This window comes from Dermacentor silvarum, chromosome 10 (genome assembly GCF_013339745.2).
Source record: "Dermacentor silvarum isolate Dsil-2018 chromosome 10, BIME_Dsil_1.4, whole genome shotgun sequence".
In the NCBI taxonomy this organism is placed as follows: domain Eukaryota; kingdom Metazoa; phylum Arthropoda; class Arachnida; order Ixodida; family Ixodidae; genus Dermacentor; species Dermacentor silvarum.
In genome coordinates this window covers 77,629,817-77,649,962 of record NC_051163.1, presented here as the reverse complement: position 1 = coordinate 77,649,962, position 20,146 = coordinate 77,629,817, and the positions used below count along the sequence as shown (strand labels likewise).

Below are 20,146 nucleotides of genomic sequence, written 5' to 3'. Positions count from 1 at the left end.
GAGCACACTCAGCTGACATTAAGCCACCACACTGGTCAATGTGTAATATAAACTAAATTTATTTATTGAAACTCGATTTTAGAAAATTTTCGATTTGACAAAGTGACTTAGATTCGTCGACAGATATGCATAGAGCATAATCCATTGAGAACCTCGAAACGGAAAAAAATTAACGTCTCACTCGATTGAGCAAAGTTGCGCGCGCAGCGAGGGGGGGAGGGGGGGAGGAAGCAAGGCGTAACATGGGTAAAATATTCCTATGGTGGGTTTCAGTCACCTAACGGATGCAACAAACCTTTCAAGAAGGTTTGCCGCTTCCATGACGGAACATAAGATGCGCTCATTCGGCTTCACTATCTAGGACAAGTGTGTACACATGCAAAGATTACTTTGTTTTGTTTATAAATATGTGAATATTTTGAAATGTTTGAAAAGTGTTTTGAGTATATTGGACTTAACTAAGTTCTCAGGTTAACAAAATAATCCTTGAGCACCATCAATATTGCTAAATCGAGGTTTAACTGTAGTGGGATGTCACAAACATCAAACACGTATTTCATTTCACCTTAAAGCCAGCCCAACAAGCCTGATGTGCTGAAGGAAAATGTTGCTGGTACTGGGTAGTGTGAGCGTACCCTGTTTAAAAATTATTTTGTGGCCTCCCCACAACACATGGTTGCTGCAATATTCATTACCTACCACTACCGCTGCATGCTGCTTTACATACTCTGCTGGCTCTCTGAAAATGATGAAAGCCTGCAAAGTCATGTTAAAGGAATAAAGAGAAAGTTATTTAGAGCTGTATCAGAAATTACCCTTCTACAACACCGAAAAAGCTGTTCTTGCCATGGGAGGAGGGCCCAATAAACCAGAAAAGACTTAACAAACAGGTGGCTGACGTGGCCCTCAAGCTCGGTACAACAGCTCGTCTGACGGCATAAATTTTGACGGCAACTGCTCAAGCCTAGTTAATTTTTTTTTTTGTAAAGATGGGACTGTACTGCATTCTAAAAGGGCCGAAGACTGACCTTGGCAAGTTTGAAGAATTTCTACGCAGCCACAACGACCCAAATACAAGAACATACTTTGAAATCCCTGAAATCCCACGGATGGCGACGCCTCAGAGTGAAATTCAAACATTACAACTTTGACCTTCACTTCCTGTTCTAATACTCAACCTCCTACTGCAAGATCAATGAAAATAGAGTTTTGAAGCAGCACTTCATCAGTCTCCACTTATTCAGCGTCTCTCTTTAGTGTGCCTTTAAAACTCAAGTTCAACAAGGAAGTATGGCGCAGAATGTTCCAAATGCAAGAGCAAAAATAAAGACAAAAGGCTAGCACTTCTCTCTCGACCTGATGCAAGTAACCCAAGAAGAAAGCAAAGGGTTTGGAAAGCCAAGATAAGGAGCATACGCTGTCGCCTTACCTTAGGCATGTCACCGAGGGTGCTCCAGGCGTCCCACTTAGCCTTGTTGACCAGATCAAACACCCCTGGCTTGGGAGTGTTACACTTGCCCACTGTCGCCTGGTACGAGAGACAACAGTTAAGAGAGGTTGGCAACCGACACTTTTGCTGCTTATCAGTGAGGAGAATAAGATCCAAGGGGCTCAATTTTTCTGTCAGTTACAACCCATATGATGAAAAGAAAGAATGAAGCCAAGGGGGAAAGCATAGGGGAAATTACCTGTTACGTTAATTAAAATGCCACAATAATAAGGTAGAGGGAAACTATAGTGGACGAATGGTCAGCTTGCTACATTGCTACAGGTGGGAGCTGTACCCACATCTTTCCCATCATTCATGCGGTGCTTCATCAATTAAGCAGCCATGATGGCTACCCTCTTATCTACTTTCTTACACAGTGCATTGTACCTATTTTGTATTGTTCCCCATCCTATAGCTTTGTACACTTGTCTCTCTCGCCATGGGCGCATAGTACTGTTACAATGCGTAATTCATATCTTGTGTAACTCGCATCACAATTCTGCCCCACACACACTGAGGCTTTTATATAAGGTGATTAAAGGCAGACATCGTGCACATTGTTACCTCGCGCATCGTGGGTGCTTGCAGTTTGTGTATCTTCAATGCATAACTGCATAAATTTACTGCCGAATAATTTTGCGCACATGCAGCAACATTTTAGATATGTTTAAAAGGCTGCCAATGTCGAGTTACATGTCACTTTCATGAAGACTGGCCCACCAGCCAAAACGTTTGACAGTAAAAAATGTGTTTCTAAGTATGTCGTGTTTATTCTTTTATGCTACACCAACGCAGCCAGTGTGCTTTTTTTTGCAGTCACATCTATATCTATTATTTGGAAGGCATTGCATTTCTGAACCTATTTACCACTACACGAGCAGAATGACATATTTCTGCAACCAATGGCCACACTGCACCTCTTGCACTTGCGAAGGTAACATCAGTACATTGCACACTCAAAGAACAGCGCTGCACAGATACTACTTAATCTTACGTAGCGTTACGTCCCCGAGTTGTAGTTGTGATACATAAAGTAGTTATTTCATAGAAAGCGTCACAGAACTGTACTGCAGATGACAAAGAGGGAGACTTCTATAAGCACATTGCTTGCGTATGTAGCTTCCATGGCGTTGCCCTGCTAAGTGTGAGAAAGCATACAATACGCAAGAAAGTTATTCAGCTTAGGAGTGTCGTTAATGTTACTACCTACCTATGCTATAGACAGTAAGGATAGGTAATAAGCACCTATAGCATAAGTAGTAACTATGAAGTTACTACCTATGCTATAGGCAACCCCATTTTGCGAACACATGTGATTTGCTTTGGCAGCATCTTGAACCATGTGCTCACATACTTCATCATGGTGGCAGTGGAGCAAGTATTGGTGTAAAGATATGTCCAATGCTTCTTAAGGTGCAATGGTAACAATTAAAAAGCCAGCTATCACTAATGCATATTTTATGCTAGGAGGCTTTTCCTTGTACTCTCGGGAATACAGTGCAGAAATAGACGTTTTCTCCACACTTTGACAATACCTCAATTTTCACAAAAGACAGTGCTCATAGGCACCAAGTTAGAATGGTAAGTTTACCGCTTTTTCTGGTTTAAGAAACAAAATTCTTGCCAGGCATAAAATTTTAGAAATACATGTTTACTGGTCAGAATTGCTTTCTGCAAGATGTACATTGTGTTAATGCTTTCTTGTCGTTGGAATGTTTGGTCCTTCGAAAATACAATTTGTGCTTTGCACCTGTCGCATTAGTGAATGCTTATTTATTGCGTTATTTGTGTTCACAGCGATAGCACATTTGTGTGGTAGTGCATACATTCACTTCACAATACTGCAATTCTCTACACTGGCAGGAAAGAGCGTTGGCAATGCGCTGACCCAAACAAAAACGGACTGTCACACTGTTATGAAAGATCGGAGGGTGGAAAAAATCCTTCAGGTGGGTGAAAATACATCAAACAGATGGTAATCGCTAATTAAAATTTATGGATAGCGCATTTCAGCCTTTAAATGTTCTTGGAAAGAATAAATACTTAAAATGTTAGAGTGTTCTAATATTTGCTTTATAGAATGACTATGGTTATCGCAGGAATCTTCAGATGTATGTTTTACTGTACAATGTGTTTTATCTTAGGCAGAACACTTTAAAAAATCTGCTGCACCTAGGACCCAGCCTTCTTTCCAGATAAGCCAGCTACGTAGCTAGGTGAACATTAACAGCAAGAAAAAATGAATGATAATTTCGCTACTTACCTAAAACGTCCTTATTAAAGAGTTTTAGAATAGGGGCCCCAAAACTTTGGCGCCCCAAAGAGCTTTGCGGGTGTTAGCGTTGGGGCATGCAGGAGTGAAGAGTTTTAGAATAGGGCTTTGCGTTGGCGAATAGCGTCTTGCGCTTGCAGTGCCACTACGGTGTCAAAGAAAAATTATAAATATTAAAATAAACTATACCATTTTGATAAGAAAAGTAATTTTGACTCATGGTTTTGCATTTAATTTCAATTGAGAGGTTATTCTATTAGCAACAAGCGATTTGTTGCGCTTAATTTTGAGTAACCAACTTGACGTGCCTTCACCAGCCAAGCTAATCCACGTTAGGCCTACGAGCTATGAAATCGACAATTGAATTTAGAATTAGCGGCATCTAACGAATCAATCTTCATAGTTGAGAGAAAGCGATAACCGCAGTGACTTCTAGCTTACGAACTTCACGCGTTACAACGAATCAAGCCCAGTTTGGTACTCGGAGAGCCGCCGCTTCGATGGGTGCTGCCATGTTTGTTGACCTAAAGCTTTTGGGGCAGCCTTGGGGCTCCCGCTAAATCAGTGAAATAGCGTGCGTAACGCAAAACCCAAACGCAGTTTGCGTCTCGCACATGCGCAGTGATGTCAACGCTATTTCTTTGGGGCCCCAAAACGTTTGGGGCCCCTATTGTAAAACTCTCTGTTAACTTTTAATCGCTCACTTCAGGGCACAAGTAATTGCAAAATTGAAGCTGCGGAGTAGTAAAGTCACACCAACTTAGCAGAAATCCAAAGACTAGCACCACTTTTGAGATATATGTCCACCCCAATATCTAAAAAATGCCTTGGGCATTCCAATTAAGATCATCCCAAACTGTTGAAAACAATTTTGGAAACTTAACTGCAATGCCAAATGCATTCTATAGGACAGTTTAGGATCGCATATTTTGGAAACTAGTGCTAGCACATAGCAAGATTTCTACTAAGGAGACATGATTTTACTACTCGTCAGCTTTAATTTCACAATTACAATATGGCGCCCATTAAAATGGGCAATTAAAAAATTAAATGGTGCATTTTAGATAATTAGCAAAATTATAATTGAAAACTTTCGTGCTGCTAATGCCCATTGACCATGTAGTCTATATGTAAAAACGACGGTGGACTAGACACAAGATTTTTGTTTTTTGAGTTGATCCTCATAAGAAATAACACCTGGTATATAGTTTGCATTCAAATAGCCCATGTAGATTTTGATTGTGGATCACGCGGCGGTTTGTTCCATGCACAAGTCCTGTGCCAGCCTGTTAAAAAGTGAACAGACTAAAAGAAATAACAGGGAAAAGGAAAGACTGAAGATTTGAATAAAAAAAAAAAACATGTAAAAAGCAGCGCACGCAGACTGTGCACACAAGTCAGTGAGCTGATATAGAGGGCAGACATATTGCAGCCACACAGGTTTTTTTTTCGACAGAACTCTAACATGTTGCTCAGACAAAAGCCGTTTGTTTTATTTGTTTTTTAATGAATGTGGTTGTGGCAAGTAGCGCATTCCATGCATCAACACCGGAAAGATGATGTCATTGGCCCGATTACCGCGTTGACATTGTCAAGTTTTCAGTCACATCCTGGTGATGTACAGAAAGAAGGCAATGGCAGCGACATCATGGTTGTTACTGGTGTGATAAAAAAAAAGCTGCAAGCCAGTGCAGTGCTGTTACAGCTAAGAATCTACAGTGCACAACATATAGTTCAGTCACTCATGCCCTGAAGTGACGCTGAAAATAAATACTAACTTGAACGAGATTCGCAGACTACTCTTTTGCAATAACAAACAGACTGGTCTCACCATGAGCAAAGACTTCGCAATCCAGACTGCTAATTTCTAGCACGAGGCCTGCCACGTTACCCGATTTTGACAGCACCTCTTAGGTGCTAGTTAATTCATTATGTATATGAACTAATTACACCACATTTGAAAGCAGGCCCACCGACTCAACCTGGCAACTTTACTGAATTTTTCCTGGACAGAAAATGTCTAAAATGCCCCCACACCCCCCTCCCCCCAGAAAAAAAGACGCTTAACCTTGCACTCAGCCGCACAACGCTTGAAACAGCGAAGCTGGGCGATCGTAGGCCTGGATTTTCCAGAAGTGCGCACAAACTTTTCATCTTATTACTCATGATGATAATTTCTTTTCGTGCGTCTTGGACTTGCGGCCATTACTGCGCGTTGCATAGCGCAGCTGGAACGATAACGCGTTCCAGCAGATCCGCACGTGAATGCGTCTCTCTCGCTCTCATAGCGCGCAAAACCTCTTCGCCTCGCGGAGCTTAAGTGTGCGAATGCACCAGCTGTGGACGAAGGCGACGCTCAAACGCAATCATATGGTTGCATAAATGCATGTTCGGCAAGCGTGGTGTGGCTGTAGCGTGGCTAGTGGTTACAACGCTCGCCTTGGGAACGGGGGTATGCGGGTTCGAATCCCGCCTCTGCAAGGAAGTTTTTCTTTTATTTCTTTATAGTTTCTTGATACGAACCACAAATTACGGCTGGCTTAAACTTCTTCGCTGTTAAGAGCAAATATTGTGAAGCTTGCAACATCAGACTGACATCCCAGCTTGCGCATTAAATTTCAAGTAGGAAATTTTGTTGTAATTTCCTCTACTAACATGCTTTTTTTTTCTGTAAAAAAATATGCCAAGTAGAGTTTTAAAAGAATTCCCGTCTAAACAGATCTGTGTTTCTTTTTAGTTTTAACGTCTCTTTTTGCCACTGCGAGATGGGCAACGCTGCGATCTGTACAGTTGACAGCAAGTATGCAAGGAAGATGAATGAAGCTCGACTTATGCTGCAGGCATGGGAGCATTTGACACGCTCAAATATTAAATACCATGCCTGTCGCACACTGTGTGGCTGTCACAATGCAATTGATGGGGATGTGCTGTGCTTCCGCACGACAAATTAAGGAAGGAGCATTACGAATCTAGCTGGGTCCTCATTACAAGTGCGCCTGAACACAGAAATTACGAATCAACATTGTTTGACCTCGTTGCTTGTCTGGCTGAGTTAATTCATTAGAGTGGACAAGACGTTCAATGAAAACCTGAATTTATTACCCCGAACATTGCGTTTTCAACTTGACTCTCGAAAGCAAGAAGCCCAGATATTAACGAAACGCAGGGTTTAACCCTTGCAGCGTCCCTGATGTACCGGTACATCTCCATGTTTCTGGCCTGCCATGTTCCTTTTGTCATATGGGAGTGCAAGGACCAAACGAAGAGAACATGCACCAATATCTGTCATTTTTTTTTTCATTTCTGCACAACCAAAAATAAACTTTTGGTCGTTCTATAGTATCCTAATCAAAACCCAATGCTGTGGGTGCGTCACCTCTGGAAAAAAAGAAACTCTACACTGAAAGTGTTAAACTTAGTTTTGGTTGCCGAAACTGCGCGAATTGCAAAGAACTGTAGGACCCAACAAGTGTGAAAAAGAGACCTGCTTTAGTTCGTACTCCATTTTTACTCCACTTATAAGTGCTGCGATTGTTATTTAGAAACAGCCCTATGCTTTGTGCAGCTTAGCCCAACAGCAGCTATGCATAATTCAGGTGAACACACTTTAACCGATATGCCAGTTAACCGGTTGTGACTAAAAAAAAAATGCAGCCCCTTGATCACACATTCTTCTTGCTCATTACACGGTAATGGCCTCGACACTGGCAGTCTCGATGCCATCAGGTAGCATAGGAGGGTTTATTGGCGAGTCGCCTGCTCCTGAACTCGCATACCATGTGATGCCTGTGGTTGAAAGGACCATCTGTCCACTTGGCCATGATCAACGCTGGCTAACACTCCCAGAGCTAACACTATAGGCCCACACAAACACCCAAGAAAATGGAAAGGAGGATGGCCAATGCAGTATCTCAGTAAGTAGAGCGCCACATGTATAATGCGAAAGATGCGGGTTTGGCTCCCACCTGCAGGAAGCTGTCTTTTCATCCCTTATTTTCATTTGCCTTATTATCTCTACATTTCAATTAAATGGAACAATTAACTTCCCCTATGCTCTGTTTGGTTTTGTTGTCTGCTACTTTGCATGCATGTAATTAACAAGAAAATTGAGTCCCTTGGATCCCCTTAACCTTTTCAATCACAAAAGAAGGGACGTGCAGGCTGAGTACATCCACACCTCATGCTCCAACTGCAGACAGTGAAAACGAAAACGCACTAATTTGTCCTAAATTGACGAGTTTAGTTTTGCTAGCAATGTACACCTACCCACGTGATCAGAGCCCGAGTGGATGCATTGTTGATGTCTATGAGTGGAACGAAAACATGACTTCTATTACGTACAGTGCATTACAGGACATTAGAAAAAAAGAAAGCACTAATCTACAGGTTGTCGATATAAAAATCCGGAGCTATTTCAGATTTGGCTTGGCAACAATGATGGCAAGATAACTGGTCGCATTCGCCCTGTTCTGCAACGTCATTCAAAGATGAAGCATGGAACGATCAAGTCATGACTCGCTCAATGATGAGCCGTGAATATAACAGTAGGGCAACAACACACGAACTGCTTTCCACCTGGAATACGTCCCACTAAATTATTGCATGATTTGGCTATAAGAACATGCAAGTGTAGTGCATTGCCAAGGCTTTCAGGGAATGCAATACATACAGGAAGATGTCACTGTAGACTAAGCCAAACACAGAAAGCGAATAAATTGCGAAAGAACAGCAGAATTCTGCCGGCTATTGGATCAACGAAGATACTGGGCTCAGCGAGAATGACCTCACAAAAGCAATGGGCATGGTGAGGTCCACAATCAACCTGGCGGTGTGTGCAGATATGTAGTACGTCATTGGTACTTAGAAACTGCCAACTGTTAACTGAGAATAATAAGCTTGACCGCTGTGATGGTGCTGGCGGTGGTGAACAGTGAGGGTGGCATCCCTGCACCCCACTTTTCAATGTTTCAACGTGTTGGAGACAGCTGTTAACCCTTTGACGGTTTTTGCCATACATGTTTGGCGCCGGTCTTACATTGATATTTCGCACATATTCAACACCAACAGTTGTTGAGAGGAGCTGCCATCTCTATAGAGTCACCTAAAGTCATTTGAAATTGAGTTTCCACTCACTGGGGAGCTCCCACTTGACTTGTTTACCTTCAAGCGATTGTGTGCGGGGGGCGTCTGCGAACTTCAGGGCGTGCGTCGAGGAGATCCCGCCACTATTGTGCTTCCGGTAGGTTAGATATAGCCCTGCGTGGCCAAAGTTGAGAAATACTAATATGTTTTCTTTTTCAGTGCCTTCAGTTGTGGTTCCCCTTTCTGTTGTGGTTTGTGCATTCCCATACACTGGGGTGTACGCAGTCATGACTTCAGTATGGCAGCATGCTAGACATTTCTCTCTATCTCTAACTGCATAGTGTATCTGTGTGTATACTGTTGATGTGAGTAAAGCGTCTTTGAGATAAAATACTGCTTACAATAATTTTTGCTGTGTTCACGAGTTTTCAGTCATTTCCTACTACTGTAAACTGCAATAAAAAAGCTAACCATGGGGGCACGCTTTCTTGCAAAAAAAAATTCAACCCTACAAGGGTTAAACCCCAGATGGACAAGTTGTATGTTGCACAGAGTCACTGTGTTCCAGTAGGACTCAACTCCGGTGCCTCAACAACAAGGCAAGGAACATGAAATCATGGCTTTATGACAACGTGCCCTACTGCTATTTCCCCGACTTGTGGCTCTCTTCCAGCCCCAATTGCAACCCACTTGATTACTATGTGTGTGGCCTCGTTGAGGCAAAGGTCAATGCGAGACTCCACAACACCAAGACTGTGTTGTGGAGTTCCATAAAGCAGCTGATGATGAACCTGGATAGAGAGAAAGTGAAGGCGTGCCTGCAGCTGTTTTGGGTCTAGGCTCGAAAGGGTTGCGGCAGTTGACAAAGGTTATAGTACTGAATGGTTTCATTTGACAAGGTTTTGTCACACTCTGTACATAGTTTTGCACGAGTACACTGAATTTGGATGTTTGTTCTTTGCCTAGTAAATGTTCCTGATTTACCTCCATGAACCTGTACCTGTATGTCATACAAACTATAAAGTCTCACCTAATGAAGTCATTTTTGAAGCCATTTTTGTACCTGTAATACCATCACAGCACGTGTAAGCTATAGTAACTTCAAAACATCACTCCAAGTGGTGGATGCAAAGGCCAATCATTGCACAAAACTGAACTGGCGAAAAATGGAGGAAGTGGCAAAAGAGTGGTCAAGAAATCGAGTAGTGGATAAGAAAGAATCGGATGTGCGAAATGGTACTGCCGGGAGAGTTGGCAGCAGCGCAAGTCTGTTTAGAACAGATAGTAGCTGATAAGCAATCCTTTCATGGCCATAGTACATCCTTGTGATAAGTAGTACCCAGAGTGGTTTGTGGCAATACGCATATATGTGGCGATAAGTGTACACGGGGCTTCAAATGGCTGCAATGAAAATAAGCTAAACACAGTTGTGTACCATCTTTTCCTGCTGTTTCACCATGATGGGATTGTAAATGCTGATAATTTTAGATTGAATAACAAATATTACATGTATCAGTTCTTCAGAAAAGAGCTCTTTGCTTCGTCCATAAGAACGTTGTGGACTAGGCAAAGAGCTCTTTTCTGAGAACTGATGCATGTAATGTATTTTTTCGTTCAATAGTTTGTCCTGTGGCTCTATAAAATGTGTGGTACATTTAATACAAACATGTATAGCTGGTTTTCTTCAATAAGGTCCAGCAGGAATCTACATAATGCTGGCTATAGATCGACTGATAATCCAGTGGGTGGCTTAGACGAAGCCAGAGTTTGGACAGGTACTGGTGCTCCAATATCTATCAAGGTAAACTGAGTCATCAAGGCGCACAGGAATGTGCGATAGTTTAGATTTGAAAATAATAAGTCATTGTACGAGGCAAGTTCAGAGTTAAAGATGAGACCAGCTCTATGATGTGGCATAGAGCCTATGATTTAATGAGCTTTGAGTGTGCTTCAAGAGCCCAACCCCCCGTCGAGTGATTTACTAGACTTCACAAGTAAATCGCTACTTTGGCCTTACTTCTTCCAGCATTTACCAACACTGCATTCGAGTCACTCAACAGTTCCACATTTCTCAGTACATTACTGCCATGAGGAACTAAATCATAAGTGCCTCAGGTGCGGCCTGTATGATACTAAAGTCATAAAAAAGATGTCGATACCAGCGATGTGAAATCATTCGCATATGGGGACCGTAGCACTGTACTTTTCCTTCAGGGGCGCCAGTGTTTACAGGATGCATGCCTCGTTTAAAATGGCCAATCTCAGCAAACTGTTTTTAAACTGACAAATACGATTGAACTAAACACAAGTTACATCCTCTTCTTTTTTTTAAAAAGAGTGTGTTATACTGATACGATTGTTCTTGCATCTAATGGATCAGGAACATAATTACCTTAACTAAATAAATTAATATTAATTACTCACTGTATTCACATATGGAGAACTAAAGGGTCCGGTATTATCAAAAACTTATTTTGACTCGAAACTGCGTCTTGCAATCCTACTGAGGACTTTTTTGGCAGGCCATATGGCACCCCTTTTCGAAATGCCATATACTAAAAGCAAATCCCATATATATCAATTCCGCTTGCTCAAACACAAAAATAGTTTATAGTCCAGTACTGCAGATAATACATCTAGAAAGTATGTTTTCCGGTAGAAACGTAAGTGAATCACTGTCACCCGTACTAATTAGAGTAAACAAACATAAAATTATCAAGTCCCTGCAACTATAAACCGCTATCCGTTTCGCAAAGAACGTGACTTGTCCACAATTTGTTCTAACAGTTCTTTATTGAAGGAAGTAAAGGAAATCTCCAAACACACAAGGTCTTGCTTTCAATGTCCTTCGTGTATCTTAACAACTATTTCACCAGTGACGAGTCAATTCAGTTAAAATAATACATGATGCTGCACTTATTTTTTGTGTGAGTGAAAGCATTTTCAATGATTAATTTCATTTTGAGTGCATATAGCATATATAACACTTTTGCGGTATTATGTAATTTTATGTATGCCCTATTAATTGATAGTGTATTTAATGACTACTTTTTCTTGTTTGTACCACAATCATACTACTAGTTTGTAATTGTTTTGCTGTATTGATCAATTTCATGTATATACTGTGTTTCATGTGGAAGTTTATGCACTGTGCTAACTATGTACCGGTAACCAAGGCCCCGTCAGGCACAGTCCCTTTTGTCTTGGTTCCCTCTTTTCCTTGACAAGAAAATAAACTTCAAACTATTCAATGAAATTTACGTATTTCTTACACTCTTCAAAACTATCCATGTTCTGAAAGATAGGACAGCACAGCAAACTAGTTGCGAGACTGAATAACTTCCAATTTTCGGTGCGGTGTTTCTCGTGATCCGGCTTTGAGGGTCGGGCTCGGCTGCATCGCTCTTAAGACACAGGGTAGGGGGAAATTTTTTTTTTTAAAGTACATTTTTGGTTTTTAACCTTTTTTTGGAATGCTCACACCTTCCTTAACAATATTCAGAGCCCCGCATGTTTTTCCGCATTATGACTGAGCCAAGAGGACCAGGTTTTCGAAACCCAAGTGACGAGTGGCCACGCCCCCTTTCTTGAGACCTTTAGAACAGGGTTCCATTCACACAGGAGCCCAATGTGCACCTGCCTGCGCCAGTCCTGCGCGCCATACACAGTTTTCCAACAGTTAGCTCCCCCAGAACTACTCAAGTGCTCAAAGGCAAGACCCAAAATGCAATAACCATGTCTTGTGGGAGTGTGCAACGAAAAATGTGTTCCTCGGAACAGAGATGCTCAAAACTGCCACCTCTGATGCGGCGCTTATTGTTCAAGGAAGGCTGCATGGCCCGAGTTAGCGTCCTGAAGGCATTTGATATGTTGCCAGGAGCCACTGTGATGTGGTTGGGTGAGATGGACCGTCGCCGACTGTATTTTGCCGAGAGAGTGAGGCAGAAGTCGTGGAAAAACAAGCCAGGAAAACAAAAAGACAAGCAAAGAAGCAAAAAGCTGACTTTGGTGATGACTGTATGGCTGGTGGCTATTAGGCAAATGGTTTAGTGCCTCTAGTTTAAAAAAAAAAAAAAAAGTCAATATGTTTTTTTTTTCTTTTTGTCTTTGACCCTCGATATGTCGAAATAAATTTTCGTGTTACATTTGCCCATTATACGAACTTGAAATGAGAGCAAGCTGATTTTTAGCCACCGAAGTACACAGCAATGCACAGCTGCTGAACTTGAACGGTACACGTATCCTCAATAGTTAATTTTTCTTGAACTATTTTCTTCGGAAAAAACAAAACCTTGCTGTGTTGGTAAAAGAAAAAAATTGTGAAACTATTAATCTCTGAAAAATAATTTTAGTTATAGTTCCACTGCAAGCAGACATAATCGTGCAATAAAATGAAACAAACCCCGAATGCGCTACGCGCCGCAGTTACTGAGAAAATGGGTCATATATAAGGCTCAAAACACATGGGAGGCATAAGGGCCTACCCTGTGTCCTTAAGTGCGAGTATAGCAAAAGCGCCGACAGCTGATGCTATACCGGCAGCCGTTGCGTTGTGACCACTGCATAGCTAACGACGATTCAGATGCACACTTGCATAGTTTTGACAAAACAGAGAAACTGCTGGTACTAGTACCTGTTTGTACAGCGCGTACAACCTGAGCTTCACGTCGTTCGACGGCTCCTCAGGCACTTTGTCGAGGTTGGCGACGGCGTCGTTGAAGCGTTGGAGAGGGGTAGCGGCCGACGAACACCACAGGGCTGCGTTAACCCTGCGGTAAAAGCATAAAAACAAACAAAATATAAGAAAGAAAGTCGAGAGACGGGCGCAGTCGTAAGGAAATGACCTCGAGTATTGAAGCCACGCGATAGAAGTGAAAAACCGGCTCGGCGTATAATAATGATACGATGCGCCTTCTGAAACAACGTCGCGAACTACGCCGGTCAGTTATCGCGAGGTAGTTAAAAGAGCAGTTTTAAGAAACCTTGCCTGTAGACGCACGGGCGGAAGGTCAGTCTCCGCGCTAGGGTCAACATCGTTTCTCTGACACGACTCGTCGGCAGTTGTCAGAGCAAAACTTTCCTCTTATGCGCTGGCGCGCATGCGTTGGTTGATATCCCCAGGAGTTCTGCGCTCTTCTCACGGATGTTCAGTAACGCCAAAAGCCGTGTAGGAAAAAGCAAAACAGCGGCGACTTTCCGTCTGTCAAGTGATTCGATATCGCGCCTGCGCTACCGACAGCGCGTCACTGCTGCTACGACAGCTTCCTTTTTATAAACGATATGCAAGTGAGTTACAATGACAAGCGGACGCCGTAATAGATAACGTGAACACCTGTTGTTATCGTAGCGTCAGGGAGAGAGAGAGAGAGAAATAAAACGTACTAACTTCAGAACCAAAAAAACATGCAAATAACCAAAACCACGACAAAACACATGTGAGGTTGTATACACGATTCTGCGTATTTCGCTTAACGAGTTCGAAAAAAGGTTTTGCGCTGACAGCTGCACCGTTCTTGCTGAAATTTAGTAGAAGGATTGCATATTGGAGTACACAGTTAACTGTATGGTTTTTAAGAAAAAACCGCAAATTTGGCTTCGCTTACGGAAATGCCAGCTGCTGCCGCGACACAAGCAGCAGCATAAACTTGTGTCGCCGCTTGCCGGCAGCTACCGAAAGTAGTTGGACAGGGAGGGATTTTGCGTGTTGCCCGCTTCTAGAACACGCGGCAGCCAGCTCTGAAACACTAATTTCTGCAACTGCCAGGAGGCGGCAACACAAGTTTATACTTTCATTGTCATGGCAGCAGCTTGCATTCCAGTAGCGAAGGCATATTTGCGCTTTTTTTTTTTTCTTAAAAACCAGGTAATTAACTGTGGCAAGTATAACACTGAACGACATGGACTACAAAATGCAATTCTTCTACCAAATTTCAGCAAGAACAGTGCAGCAGTAAGCGCAAATTCTATTTTTGTTTAACACGTTAAGCGAAAGCGTCTGCTGCCATATGCGTGCACCCAGATGTGCAGGACCCTGTACTGGCTGACGTGCGAAGTGGCAATCACGGTTTAATATTTACATGCTCCGTTATTATTATTTATAGTTTTCGTTTCGGTTTTTACTAATAGTGCATCTGGCCAGGTTTATTGCCTCTTGACATTTCAAAAGGTGTTACTACCTGTACGGTGTCAATACACCGTAATACCCGTCTTGCCTAAACATCTGACTGCACGTGACAGCTATGTGACACGACGGTCACTCTCCTCACGGAGCTCGATCTGTTGGGAACTATTCGAATGCGTTCGAAGTATGCTCGAAAATGAATTGTAGCAGCATTTGATATTCGGTATACTAAGCGCTAAGTTTCACCTTCGTCGATAGTATATGACTTTCAACTACTTCCAACGACAAAACCTATGCTCGAAAGTCACCACGAGTCAAATATTTTCAGTTATGACTTGCTTCCTTGGCAGTGACGCCTCCGTGGGCTACGCTACTAGGAGACGCCATAACAGAAAGAGACAACTTTTTAGAAAACAATTTTACCCCTACGGAACGAAAGATAGAATAGTAACAAAAAAAAAAAAAAAAATGATTGTGCTCGAGGCAGGGCGCTGCGATCGCTAGCGCGCGCTTCTGAGTTGGGTACGCTAAAGTCCTTAGATATTTTGGGACTTTAGGGTACGCTAGGTACGATTGTGCGCCGCGGTATTTGAAGCTCAATTCTGCGACTTCATTTCTTGCACCTATGGTTAGAAATTTCTGATACCATAGGTCGTATTTGCGCTAACCCTCTCATTATAACATCTGTGAAAAAAGGAAACACAGACGCACAAAAGAAATAACTTGTTCTGTACAGCACAGCGCGTTTCCTACAAACATGTAGCACGAAACTCTATGGTACACAGGTGTCGACAGGACGGGAACGCGACAGTTTTAACTTCGTTGCAGTTTTTTGTGCCGCATGCCAACATTTCAGGCACTATGAACGTTCTAGTGTGTTACTTATTGCCCTTGTTTCATAAGCTAGAGATATGTGGAGTTACGGTAGCCGCAACATGAAATTGACTCTCTTCCTTCGTATCTCTGGCATCTTTCCCTCCCATCTCCTTCATCTCCGCACTGCTGACAAATGTTCAGGTGTTGGCCGCAAGCTAGACAAGACGGGGCCATCACGTTTGCGCGCTAAAATGGTACACGGATCCGAGCCATAAAATTTGCCCATTGAGGCACGTTTGATGGAACCAAGTGTGCACGAACACATTTTAATGCGCAGAACAATTGTTTGAAACACATCGGTGTTTTGTCGCTAAATTCCGAGATCGATCATATTTTCTATCAGCTACGTTCACACGGAATGCACGTCTCGTCGTCCCCCATAAAACGACACAACTGAGTTACAAGCGTTCATGGAGACAGCTGCTCACTTTCCAACCGGCGGTCGTTAGCACCAAAGTGTCCGCAAAGCAACGTCGCCGGTTCCAGCCACATTCTGGCCTGCACGTTAAGGGGGCACTATAGTATTGTTTCAAAGCTTCATTTTCATTCATATGGCGGGGAAGTGACCAAACAACCCTTCTATTTCGTGCCGAAACTTCAGCGTCGTGCGTCATTGTAACGTAACGAATTTCAAACTATTTTCACGTATTCGAGCCGTTATGACAGCAGAAAATGACTCGTTATTTAAACTTACTGCGTTGAATCGTTGGCTCCTTCAGAATGCAGTCCAGTTTCTCTACCTCAGAACGACAGAAAGTTAAGCACTTTGTAAGGAGTCATGCTTTCAGAACACCACCACCAAGAAAACGTTTGGATTTTCCTTCATTAAGGAGTTTGAAAAAACAGTACTCAGTCGCTTACGAAGAGTTCCGTTTGGGTCTATCCGCAAAAGAGTCAACTGTATATATATATCGCTGCAAAACAAATCAACCCCGCCAAGTTGAAAAGGACAAGTACCTTGCGGTGAACTACGATAGGTTACCGCATATTGGGCACGTTGCTGAGAAAGGAAGCCGTGCTCTGTGAACAGTTGCGACGACTGAGTAATGATCGTTCAGGAATGAGGAGAGGCGCACTGCTATAATGATATACTGCAAATGAATGTCAGGCTAATGTTAGAATGTGGGTGTGTTCTGTTTTCCCGGAGCTGCCGCTTATAAGATTAGTCTCGTCACCTTATTCTCCATGCACTCCCTCATTGCCTTGGGCTCCTAAAGTGCCCTCGTCCTATATATATAGTGTATTAATACACTATATATAAGCAACATAATTATGTTGATTTTTTTATTTACAAAAACGTACTCGAGCACTCCACACAAAGCACAATTACGGACCGTATGACGGAAATTCAATCTCATTTGCATGCCATTTAACGACCAAGTAATTAAACTGTGTTCGGGATGGCATAATATTATGTGCTAAATTCAATATGCCCATTAAAAACGCTTCACGCTTGTCTCTCCGTGTGTTTGATGTGCTATACATTGTGACATCTAGCGAATTATATATTAAGCAAGTTTTCGAAGGCACATCAAACATGAATTACATAATTAGGTGTAGCTGTGGTCCATCCTTCTGTTAATAGCTTCGTTTTTAATAAAGTGTGCAAAAAAATCACGCTGTTACCGACTCTCTCAAAATTTTTATGACTAACGAAACAGTGCTAATGACCACGTCTTTCTCGACGTCGCGGTCGTTCGCTTACACTATACGGCCCACATTCCTTGCACCGATTCTCCGGAATGCTTTCCCATATGACGCTTTGTTCGGAAGAGACGCAGCTTTTCACTCCAATATGACTGATGGGATGAGCTGTAGCGGAGAGCAAACATATCTTGACTGGGCATTCGAGGAATAAAATTTTATTCTATTTCAGGCTTAAGTAAACGTCGGGTAACATTTTAACGAAATAGTAAAATAAAATGCCGACGGGTGCACCGGCATCACCCCAGAGCCCGAAGACGTGTCGGGCTGGCACGCCTTCGAGTAAGCACCCGTCGATGCCTCCGGCCCACAGCGCGCTTATAGTCCTCAGCCGTGCACCAGCTCATGGGCTTCGCGAAGCAGGGGCCACGCGGGCCCCAGTTCGCCGGCGAAGTCGTCCATGGGCAGGTCCCAGACGGCTAGCCCCGCCGTCCTGTGGACCATGGACCTCTTGGCGCGCAGGCTACCGTGGTCCTCGACGCCGATCCACTGGTCTCCCAGGCGGGCCAGCGAGCAGCGAGAGAACGCGTGCGTCTCCCGCCGCCACGATGTATTCTGGGAGAACGCCCTCGCCACGTCGTAGTAGCTGGCCAGGCCTGACTGGTTGGTGCGGCCAAAGGGGCGGCCGGGACCCGTGGCGCTCATTCCGGGCCTCGCGCGCCTCACCCACGGCCTTCTGATGGTGAAGGTGACGGCCGAGAGCGAGACACTCATCACCGTCTTGGCGAGGAAGTGCTCGGCGTACATCGAGAGGTCGTCGAGCACCGAGGACAGGCCGACCTGTCCTTGGTTCTGCGCCCTGAACGCCGCACGCATGGGAGTCTGGCACGTGGTCACCGGGAACGACCGCGGGTCTACCGTGCGGTGCGTGTCCACCACGACGAAGTCCAGGTGGGCGTACAGCGACCGGACGACGTAGCCGACCCGCCGCGCGGTCGTGGCCCAGGGCAGCACCACGCTCAGGCGAAGCGAGTCCCTCTCGAACACGGCGCGCATTGTGTTGATGAAGGTGTTGTAGCCGGAGCGGCTCTGGCGGGGCGGGTACTTCCAGTAGAGCAGCAGGCCCGCGACGCCCATGCGGCGCGACCAGGCAACGGCGTTGTGGAAGAAAGCCAGCCTCAACTTGCGGTCGCCAATCAGCCACTCGAAGTCGGCACTGTCCGAGGACTCGCCGCCCACGCAAGCCCACGCCGCCGCCGCCGATCCGGCGAAGGAGACCAAGCTCTGGAGCGCTTCGGCATCGTGGGTCGGTCGCCTGAAGGTGAGCCCGCTCACCTGGGGCAGCAGGCCGACGGAGACGAAGACGAGCGCGTCGCAGAGGGCGGCCGTCACGTTGTCCACGTCGAACCGGTGCGGAGACCCCGAAGAGACGCTGTGGTTGACGAAGCAGAAGACTGCGCCGCGTCTCGTTTCCTCGGCGTCAGGCAGCCGCTGCATGACGACCTCGGCGGCGGGGGACCCGAGAACCACGCTGCTGCCACCGGCCGACGAAGCACCGGCGCCCGCCGAGCCCATTTCGTCGACGTCCTTGAGGGGCGTCCAGAAGTGCTCGACCACGGCATAGACGATGGCTCCACTGGCGCACGTGACCGTGAGCACGGCGACAAATAGAAGGACCACGAGGCAGAAGTTCTGGTTGCGCAACCGGTAGCGTAAGGTTGACTCCTCTTCAGCGGCCCTCCTCGCCGCGTTACGCTGTTCGCGAGAGGTGGCGGCATCGGTGTTGAAATCTTCCATGGTGGTTCGCAGGAGGAAGAACCCGAGTCACCGGTGTCAGGGGGCGATGCGTATAGGCTGGTGCGCGAGTGTAACCCCTTGAAAGGGCGTAAGGACTGCTAGGCCTCTTCTGGAGATTGAGACGCGATCGGCAGAGAATCGAATCGAGCAACTGCCTGAGCAACGGTCAGGGCGTCCAGTAGCGAGACTGTGCTGGGGCCACGCGCTGCACCGGCTTCTCGCTCCTCGTGGCTCGCGAAACGAGGCTATTGTCGTTTTCACTTTCGATGTACGTCTCCGGCGAGGTTGACTAAAGTAATACCGCAAGTCTTGTGCGCTTATTTCGAGGACGTTTTCGTTTTTAATGCCACTCACCAAATTATGGGTACACTTTAACGCGTGATACATTATGTGTGCCTTATTACGGAAGTTTTGTCCCTTGCAATGCCCAATGTTGAGAAAGAAAAAAAAAAAAGAAGATTTAATGAGGAAAAGCAGGGCTCGTTTTTCAATCCACACCAGTATGATGAGTGATGACCTTTCCACTTTGAACACCGTGCTATTGACGTGTCTTTCCCCCCATAACACAGTTTTTATTTTCTAAACTACTTCTTCTTGTTTTGTGCAAACCGCTCAATTTTTGGTGGGCCCAGTCTTCCGGGTGGGCAGGTGCCACTTGTGCAGAAGTAACAAGATTGGCAAATGCGCAATCTTAATTTTTCCATTGTCGATGTGGCACAAATTAATAGACTGGATCTGTTTTAGTAGTTAGTACATTGAGTAAGCTTGGTTTTCCTGCTCTTTTCTGTATTTATCCTACTTTTGATAACTGCTGCCTTCACCCAGTACCTTTCGCCGTAATTGCCACACCCATACACAGTCTGCC

General features: G+C 44.5%; 2 protein-coding genes across 2 annotated transcripts in view; both read right to left on the bottom strand.

The window, feature by feature from the left end:
* The window catches only part of LOC119466143 (enoyl-CoA delta isomerase 2), a 29,891-nt gene extending 15,725 nt beyond the window's left edge, over positions 1–14,166 (bottom strand). The window contains exons 1-3 of the mRNA XM_049657198.1: positions 13,831–14,166; positions 13,477–13,612; positions 1,430–1,528 (exon numbers count right to left, since the gene is read on the bottom strand). Of these exons, the coding sequence (XP_049513155.1) occupies positions 1,430–1,528; positions 13,477–13,612; positions 13,831–13,877 (282 nt within the window). The 5' untranslated portion in view covers positions 13,878–14,166. The remainder of the gene's footprint in view (positions 1–1,429; positions 1,529–13,476; positions 13,613–13,830) is intronic.
* A 3,705-nt stretch (positions 14,167–17,871) lies between these two features.
* LOC119431646 (chitinase-3-like protein 1) lies at positions 17,872–19,281 on the bottom strand. The gene has a single exon (XM_037699126.1). It carries the CDS (start codon positions 19,279–19,281, stop codon positions 17,872–17,874), a length of 1,410 nt encoding a protein of 469 aa, XP_037555054.1.
* Positions 19,282–20,146: the final 865 nt, after the last annotated feature.